The sequence below is a fragment of the Tarenaya hassleriana genome, unplaced genomic scaffold (genome assembly GCF_000463585.1).
Source record: "Tarenaya hassleriana unplaced genomic scaffold, ASM46358v1 Cleome80, whole genome shotgun sequence".
NCBI classification, from domain to species: Eukaryota; Viridiplantae; Streptophyta; class Magnoliopsida; order Brassicales; family Cleomaceae; genus Tarenaya; species Tarenaya hassleriana.
This window is the reverse complement of record NW_010970491.1, coordinates 206,641-215,827: the sequence shown is the minus strand read 5'-3', so window position 1 is coordinate 215,827 and position 9,187 is coordinate 206,641. Positions and strand designations below refer to the sequence as shown.

At 41.7% G+C, this 9,187-nt stretch overlaps 1 protein-coding gene across 1 annotated transcript; it reads right to left on the bottom strand.

Moving 5' to 3' along the window:
• Positions 1-895: 895 nt before the first annotated feature.
• Positions 896-4,852, bottom strand: LOC104803143. The gene is made up of 7 exons (XM_010527023.1): positions 3,979-4,852; positions 3,288-3,455; positions 2,993-3,091; positions 2,259-2,357; positions 2,044-2,181; positions 1,638-1,958; positions 896-1,322 (listed from the first exon to the last, which is right to left on the bottom strand). Exons 1-7 carry the CDS (start codon positions 4,780-4,782, stop codon positions 1,080-1,082), a joined length of 1,872 nt encoding a protein of 623 aa, XP_010525325.1. The 5' UTR covers positions 4,783-4,852; the 3' UTR covers positions 896-1,079.
• Between the last annotated feature and the right edge of the window lie 4,335 nt (positions 4,853-9,187).

Here is a 9,187-nt window from a genome sequence, read left to right as displayed (position 1 = left end):
GAGTTTGGATATTTTTATTTCATTTTGGCATCCAACGCCGCGAGCATCGAGATGGACCATAGACACGCTGCAACCCGAAGAGAGGAATACTTTCGTCGGAAGCCCAACGTGAGAAATACCGCTGAGAAATCTGTTCGGCCAGTGTAGGTAGGGTCCTACATACGACCATGAGAAGGATCAATCGGGACGAGAGCACCGTACATATACTTGTACGACAAGAAATTGGTCTCTGACAAGAAAAAAACATGCGTAAGGTTGCGAGACCGAAACGAATGGATGCAAAGAAACTGGGTACGTGCAGACAAGTGAGGATCCTCGGGTCATAAAGGATTACCGCTGAATTGAAGTCGGAAGGCAGCCGGTGGGAGGCTGTAATCTCAGCTCTTGAAAATCTGGCGAAATGCTGTCAAAACCAAACGCTGATTCACGTTCGTTTCGCGTCTCCAGTCGAGAAAGAGGAGGAAAGGAGTGAGATCGCCCGTTTAGCTGTAAACGTTGAATACTACCAAAACCCTAATGCAGTCGAATTCTAGGAAGAACCACGCGATAACGCTAAGAGCGGAACTGGCGAAGGCAACCGGACAGCAACCTCGGACGGCTCATCAATCACGGAGACAAAGGATTCGTCCATTTCCAAGCCTTGTCGAGCAATAAACTACCAAATTCTCCGATTACGTCAGAGTATCTTCTAGTTTTATGGATATATAATTTATATGACAATTTTTTATACATTTTTTCCTTATCATTTTTTATTCAAGTTTTACCTGGTAATAAATATTCAAACCAAACCAAAACCGAGTCACTCCAAATTCAGAGTTTTGACAGAACCGGATCCCTGTCCTTAGCTTTAGAGTAGATACATAACTCCAATCATTCCACAATACACACACACAACTTCATGAATTGGGTCTTTATGTAATGATGTAATTTGCCATGTAGACTGATCCTCCGACCAAAACAGAGACCATGAAAACATCTGTACAAAGTTTAAAAAAAACTCCTCATCTCTATGGTCCAATTGCATTGAGGAGGGATAAGAAAGAAACTAAACCTGGGGTTTTTTTTTGCATTGCAAAGCTTTAAATCAATAGACGACGGCTGCACATTACAAGACTTCCCGAACTGATTCTGTGCCTCAGCTTCCACGACTCATACACAAAATCAGCGTTGCTCGGTTGCTTCAGGTAATCCCCAACATCTATCTTCAATCTTCTCTGTCCCCCCGACGATCGGCTGTTTCCCGGGTCAGAAGATTTCACTGCTGAGCAGCTTCCCATGCTACTGATGGAGCGGATGCTCATGTCGCGCCCAGAAGTCACATCCTATCGAAAAATGCAAAATAAAAACAAGGATCAAGGGAGACAGTGCGATGGAAACTCGATCTGCAGCTCATGATCAGAACCCGAGAATGTGTAGGGTTCTAACTATTGTTTTCCCCGCACTTTGGGAATCAATATTCCACACTCGTTTAATCTCATAATTTGATCAAACTTTTCAGATGCCTATATCGATTCGAACTCGCAAGCTCTCCCTTTATAGGGGAGAGAGCCACAAAACAACAGAATGCTAATGTCTAGCAGAGGTATCTGAGGAGCTTGTGCATTTATAACTGTACCAAGGGAAGGAAAAATCATTACCTGAGCTGATGAATCAGATTCCCAGATCTTAGATTTCGTTACAGGTGGTGTGTCTAACGATTTGCTCAGATATCGGAGTGGAGAAGAATCTGTTGAAGTTTCCCATTGCAGCCAAGGAAGCATAACTCCATCTGTCTCGACTGGGGCAGCCTCGGGAATAGCTGTATACGTTTTTACCACGCCAAAATTCGAACTTGTCTCGCTCCTTTCGTCGTCCAGTGACGAGAAATCCGTGTCTTCGATAGTTGAGATGAATTCCTCGATGTATTTCTCTGCCTCGTCTGTTAAGCATGTCGATATCCTGCTCCTGTCCTTGCTCCTCTGGAAAGTGAATTGTTAATACAAAGGCACAAAACTTTAAGTAACAAGGACCAGTTTGTCTGGTCTGAGAATTCGAAAACCACACCTTGCGTGGCCGGGAAGGCTTTTGGCTAACTTCAGAACCACTTTCGGTTAGTAATCCCTTTACGATCTTCGAGAGCTCCTTACCACGCTGCTCCTCTAACAAAATCTCGGCCAGCAGATCCCTCTTACGCTCCTCAGACTAAGGCATGTTACATAGGTTAAGATATTCCTTGATAATAGAAACTATCTACGACTGATGCACGCATCATTTTGTACCTCTACTAATTTTGTTGCATAATCTTTTGTAATTGAGGTAACATCATGGCGAGTTTTGGAATCACAATCTCCCAGAGAATTCCTTGTTTTGGCCTTTGCCTGTACCAACAAGATCCACTATGTTAGAAGAGACAACGTTCCAGAATTAAATAATCGATTTGGATGAATGAAACATAGGATGTCATAGTTCGAATTCTGTACTAATCTCTTCCAGAGCATTGCTTAGTTCTTTCCAAATAGCTTCATAAAACTCACAAGTAACGTAATCTACAATCAAATTCTCTTCCCAATCCCATACAGCAAACGGGCCATGAAACAAAAGATAGTCAGTACGGGTGGAGGAGAATTAATTAGATTATAAAGTGAAGAAACCCCGAAAATTGAATTCTGATTCGGGTATCTGGGTCCAACATCGGGTATTACAGTATCACCCCGGACACCCAAATAAATAATAAAATGACATTTTTACCCCGAAAATCGGGTATCCAATCCAAGTCAACTCCTAATATATGATATATATTTTGAAAAAAAATCGAAATTTTGTATTTTAAGTCGGGTTAGAGACTAGAGTATCGCATATATCCGAAAATCATCTTGGATACTCCAGTTTCAGGTTCGGTTAACCCGAATATCAGGATACCCGACCCGTGTCCATCCGTCTGACTCTTAGTGAGGCATTTAGCTTGACAACAATTTGTGGCATAAAGATCTTTCTTCATTTCATAAAACCAAACCTTATTCTGAGTGTATACAGCTCGAATTATCCTTTCAGTTCCATGCTTGCCAGAGTGTGTGTCCTTTCCTTCATCGTCTGTGATAGCTGAGGAATGGCTCTGAAACATCCGTAAAGTTTTTTCCCGTCAGTTCAAAAGTGAAATGTGATTGAACACATTCGGTAAAAGGAGTTAGGTGAGATGAAATCATCGGCTAGAAAGAGTCATCAGGCCTCTCACTGTTACCAAATTCTTTGAACAAAGGATTATGAACTAAAACTTCGTTATAGCCTTGACAAAGATAAGTAATTCTTACAGAGTAGCCATCATGGTACTTGATTTCATTTTGGCTAAAAGACCTCCTTAGACTTGGTCTATGAACTGAAGCAGGATGCTTATGAGATCCAGTAACTTGGCCATTTCCACCAACATAACTCTTCAACTTTCCTCGATTGCTTGAACTCTGAATAAGATCCACATCGCTCTGCAATTTCAGAAAGACCCGCAAATACATGTCATTCCAGGTACTTTTACTCTCCGATTCACAATGAATGTAATCCAGATATGACGATATAACAAACCGAATCAACAAGCCAAACCTCCTTTGGACGATAATACAACAATATTAACGAATTATACACTAATGCTGATACACGATGATAAAAGGTAGCCAAGCCTTAGCTTGTCACTGATTCTGTGCTTGAAACGACATAGATATATGAGTGAGAAAGCAAATCCAGAAACCAAACCCATATGCAGACAAGCAGGATCTGTAGTAAGAGAGTTCCCCTTAAATTGCAAAACAAATCAAAATCATAATTCTGAATGTTCTTCTAAAAGTTACTTTTGGAAGTAAAAAGTTCATCACTTTAAATTGTGCCATTTTCAACTTCAAAAGCTTAGAAACATCACATCAAATCGACCACCACCAACAATCATCATACTATAGGGGCCCAGGAAAAATGCAAATTCACAGAAGATTCAATAAGCTTTTTAGGAATTTTCACCTCAGAATCGCTTATACGGCACCGAACAACAGAAACCGATCTCCGCCGCGAATTTGCGCTTCCTGCACCACCGCCATTAACGCCGGCGTTTCCCCTCGACGGCGGTCTCGACACCGATCGACGCCGCCCAGAATTCGCGATTGCTGTATCTCCGCCCCTATCACCGGCTTCGCCCCTTGCCGGAGGTCTTGACATCGATCTCCGCCGCGAATTTGCGCTTCTTGCTCCACCACAATTTTCACCGACATTGCCCCTCGACGGCGGTCTCGACACCGATCGACGCCGCCCAGAATTCGCGCTTCCGTATACACCGCCGCTATCACCAGCGTCGGCTCTTGTTGGAGGTCTTGAAACCGATCGCCGCTGTCTCGCGCTCTCCGGATCCGCGCCGCCCCCGCCGAGAGCAGCCCTAGACACCGACCGTCCCCGCCTCTGCGACACCGTCGACTCGTTATCGACTCCTCCGCTGCCGAATTTCCTCGAACCAGATCGTCCTCTCTCTCCGCCGCTGATTCCGCTACTGTCGGCGGAGAACGAATCGAAGAACTCGACGGCTAAGTCGTCGAGGCTAATCTCCGGGAACCCAGAACCCCGAAAAGTATTGACAAACTTCCCGTTCCTGGCGGGCGTCACTTCGGCGTCCAGATCCGGCATGCGACGGTGAGAGAATCGACTCAAGCTCCGGTGCCTCCTGGGAGCCGACATCCGGGCGGAGGAAGAAGATTCTCCGTCGTCGCCACTGGTGGAGGATTTGGGCAGCGGCGTTGGTCGCTTGGTGGTTGATCTGAAGGCAGAAGTCGTCATTAGAGTAGAAAGGACCCGGAGGAGGACCTAGAGAAGGAGCGTTTGGTTCAACATTTCAAACTTCCTCTGCTGTTCCAAGAGATGGAAGACTATAAATTAAAAATAAATTTACAAATAAAATTGAATTGAATGGAATATTTTTAAAATTTGAATTAAATTTGACCCCATTTCCCATACAAAATAAATATATACATCTTTCATTTATGTGGGAAACGCAACCAATTTTTTAATTCAAAATTTAAAAATATTCCACCCAATCCAATTTTTGAATCGAATGTGGGATTGTAATATTTATAAAAAAAAAATAATTATAAAATATACGTGTGTATATATATATATATATGAAAAAAAAAATCGAAGACAGATAATAATTTGTTAAGACAAAGATGGGATTTGTCCGAACTCCGAAGATGGAAAACTAGTCGTGGATTTTCCTCTGTTGTGTCATTATTTTGGTGTTAAAGAAGAAATCTCATTCATCACGCCAAATGTCTCATAATGATACGAGAGGCTGCAAAAGGAAATCCTAATGTGCTGTACTGCTTGTGGTAGGATATCCACCCATCCACCCACTCCCCACACCAAAAAAAAAACACAACAGTTAAAAGGGGAAAAAAACTCGTAGATTTTTCAAGATGTATAGAAAATATTAAATTGGCTTAAAAACAAAGAGAAAATCAATTTAAATATCTTGTTCTTATTCAGTAACATGTCAATCTGATATTACATGTTAAATCTCCTTTATATCTTATATTTTAGATTTTGAATCGACAGTTTTAAATTTTTTTAGTTTAATTTCTTGATTTAAATACGCTATATAGTTTCATTTCGTCTTCTGTTGACTTTTTATTAGACGATATTTTAATTTTAAAAATATTTAGTAAAAAAAATAGCTTGACTTAAATAAAAAAAAAAAAAGAAGAGAAGCGCAAATTTAACCAATCTAGGCTTTTCAAATATCGTATCAATCTAATATTATATAATATACAATATCAGCCATAATCCTACGCCTGTTAAACTTAGGAAAATAACAAAAATATTATTTTTTTATTTTCCAAAAAATCTTAGTGGAAAATACATAATCTTCTGAATGACAAAAAGGTTCTGTTGGTAGAAAAAATAATTCCGAAAAAGTTATAATGTGAATGTAAATAGGCAATATAGCTTGTTACAAAGCCTTCATAACATATTCTATAAAACCCTAAAATTTTGGAAAAAAAATAAAAGAAACAAAAGACATAATTAACCTTTCAAAACAATAACGTCATACACTTCTCCACTTACGTAGTCATTTTGAATTCATCTCTCTCGTTCTCACACTTTGATAACTTTCCATTTTTTTATTAATTTTCTCTCTCTACTATTATCTTTCTCTCAACTCTTCCATTTTTCCCCTAAAATTTTCGAAAAATGATTATTTCGTTGAACATATCTTCACCGCCGATCTTATATCTTCTTCTTCGTGTGTCGGTCTAAGCCAGAACAAATGACAAAAACTGAAGGTAAGTTCATTAATACAAGAGATTGGTTCGATACATAAACTTTGTGTTTTGAGTTTGAGTTTTATGATTTTTAAAGTGAATCGTGTGGTTTTTTATAAAAATGAGACAGATGCATAACAAATCTGTCGAAGAATATGCAAGAGGCGCATAATGGAACAGATTGACAACGAAAACAAAGATACGTCACACTGGTTACACCGTTAAAATTTAATTTTGGTCGCACTGGTCATACAGGTCACATTGGTCACACTAGTCCTACTGGTCACACTAGTCATACTGGTTACACCGTTCAAAATTTAGTTTTGGTCACACTAGTCACACTGGTCACACTAGTCACACTGGTCACACCGTTCAAAATTTAGTTTTGGTCACACTAGTCACACTGGTCACACTGATCACACTAGTCACTGTAGGATCCTAAGACCTGAGATATCTACGGAATCCAACATGAGGAGTTGTGTGCTTTGAATACGTCAAACGTTCTGCGTAATAGGAGGACTATAAAGGCGTGTATCAGGTACGAAACGAATCATGTACTGGATTGTAAATAGTCAAGACGGGATTTGTACCTCTCGTAAAAGAGAGAGATATCGTTGGGCCCCTCGTGTGAGCGAGACTGTAGAAATATATGGCCGCACTATAGACAAACGTCGTCTATTTCAGATAGTCGAGCTCAGTGAACGAGAAAGCAGTCGAATCAGATAAGGTGACTTGTTCATGCCTTATGTTCGACATATGATATCGCGATACAAAAGGATCATCAACCGGAATCATCACTGGCGTTCGTAAGATCACGAACAAACTCTATTCGACATAGGTAATCATAGTGTCTTGCTAGAGACCGCTTATGACTTGTATATCCGAAATAGAGATTTTGGGTTATACTGCTATATCGAATGAGCCTACAGGGTCATGTACGCAGGGAAAGACAAATGCACGAGAAAACATCGAGAAACCTGGACACGAGGTCCGGACCGTTCGGTCCAGGAGTGGACCGAACGGACCAGAACATCTAGTCCGAACGGACAATCTGGACCGAACGGACCAGAGCATCTAGTCCGAACGGACCAAATTGTTGGACCGAACAGACTAGAGGATCCAGTCCGAACAGACCAAATTGTTGGACCGAACGGACTGACCTGTCCGAACGAACGGACTGTGCTTTGTGCTGGTCCGAACGGACCAAGTGTCTAGACCGAACAGACTACTTAGCAGTCCGTTCGGTCTAGGTTTCAGAATTAATTTTTAAAAGTCCGGAATTAGGGTTAATCACTTTATAGAAAGGAGATTAATAACCCTAATAAGTTGTGGCCGACTAAGAGAACTTCAAGAGACCTTTTGGAGAGTCTAGAGCGTCTAAGTCTCGTTTTTCTCAAAGCACATCATCAAATAGAAGATTCGAGTCCTAGCAGACAAGTTCCAAAAGTTGGAATCCATCCCGAGGTGTGGATATGTGTAGAGGGCTAGGTAATCTTCCTGCCTATAGTGATCGGACGAACACATCAATTGATACAGGCCCCAGATCGATTGAGGTAAGCATTCTAAGGTTTCCACAAGATCATGCATGATAGGTTTTAGGGTTTTATCAAATTTTTGTTTTACATCCACTGCGCAAACCCTAGAACTAATCTCTTAGGAATTAGATTCGCTCATGAGATTCTAGGAATCCCATCAGTGGTATCAGATTCTGGTTTCTCTGCATGATTTGATTGTGGATCTAGAGTAGATTTTATGTTCATTGTTGCATAGTGTGCAAGAGGTTTCAGTTCTGAGTTCACAGGCGAAAACCGGGTTGAATTCGGATCTAAATCGGGGCCGAAACGACGAAAAACGTGATCTGGTCGTGTTTTTCCGCCTAGACCGAACGGTCTGGTCCTCTGGACCGGACGGTCTAGGGTTTCGTCGTTTATCTCTGGACCAGATTATCCAGTCCGAACGGACCAAATTGTTGGACCGAACAGACTAGATGATCCAGTCCGAACGGACCAAGTTGTTGGACCGAACGGACTAAGGTGTCTAGACCGAACGGACTACTTAGCCAGTCCGTCCGGTCTAGGTCATTGGTCCGAGAGAGATGGACTGGAGAGACGGACTGAAGGGGCGAAAGTCCGGACCATTGGTCTGGTCCGAACTATCTGGAAAGTCAGACCGAACGGACTGATCAGTCAGACCAAACGGACTGACCAGTCCAGACCGAACGGACCGAATTCACGTGGACCGACCGGTCCAGGTACAGGACCGACCAGTCTGCGTCCCGGGTGTAACAATTCATTCTTATGTGAAATACGGATCTTAGTCCCATATAGAAAATTGTTATAGGGTTAGTTTTCTTTATGGGAATATAGCTTGTGTATGCATCTATGTTATCGTTGATTGATGATTGACTAGCTGGTAGTAGATCATTGATAGAATCTGCATTTTGTTTTTTGTTCGTTCTGTTTTGTCTTTTTGTAGGACATGGCGTCAACCGGTAGCGTACCGAGTTTGACGATGCGATCTATCCTTTAGAAGGATAAGCTGACCGGGACGAACTTCTTAGACTGGTATCGGAACTTGAGAATTGTTCTCAAGCACGATAAGAATTCGTTCTGTTTTGTCTTTTTGTAGGACATGGCGTCAACCGGTAGCGTACCGAGTTTGACGATGCGATCTATCCTTTAGAAGGATAAGCTGACCGGGACGAACTTCTTAGACTGGTATCGGAACTTGAGAATTGTTCTCAAGCACGATAAGAAGTCATATATTATGGAAGGGGCTCTGCCACCAGGTAGCCTACAAATAAACACTTGTCAGATTTGGAGGATAACTTATCAGTCGTCTGACGCTTTACATAAGCGTCGCAACCCCAAATTTTGACAAACGACAACGCGGGACGCTTCCCCGTCCATATCTCATATGGCGTC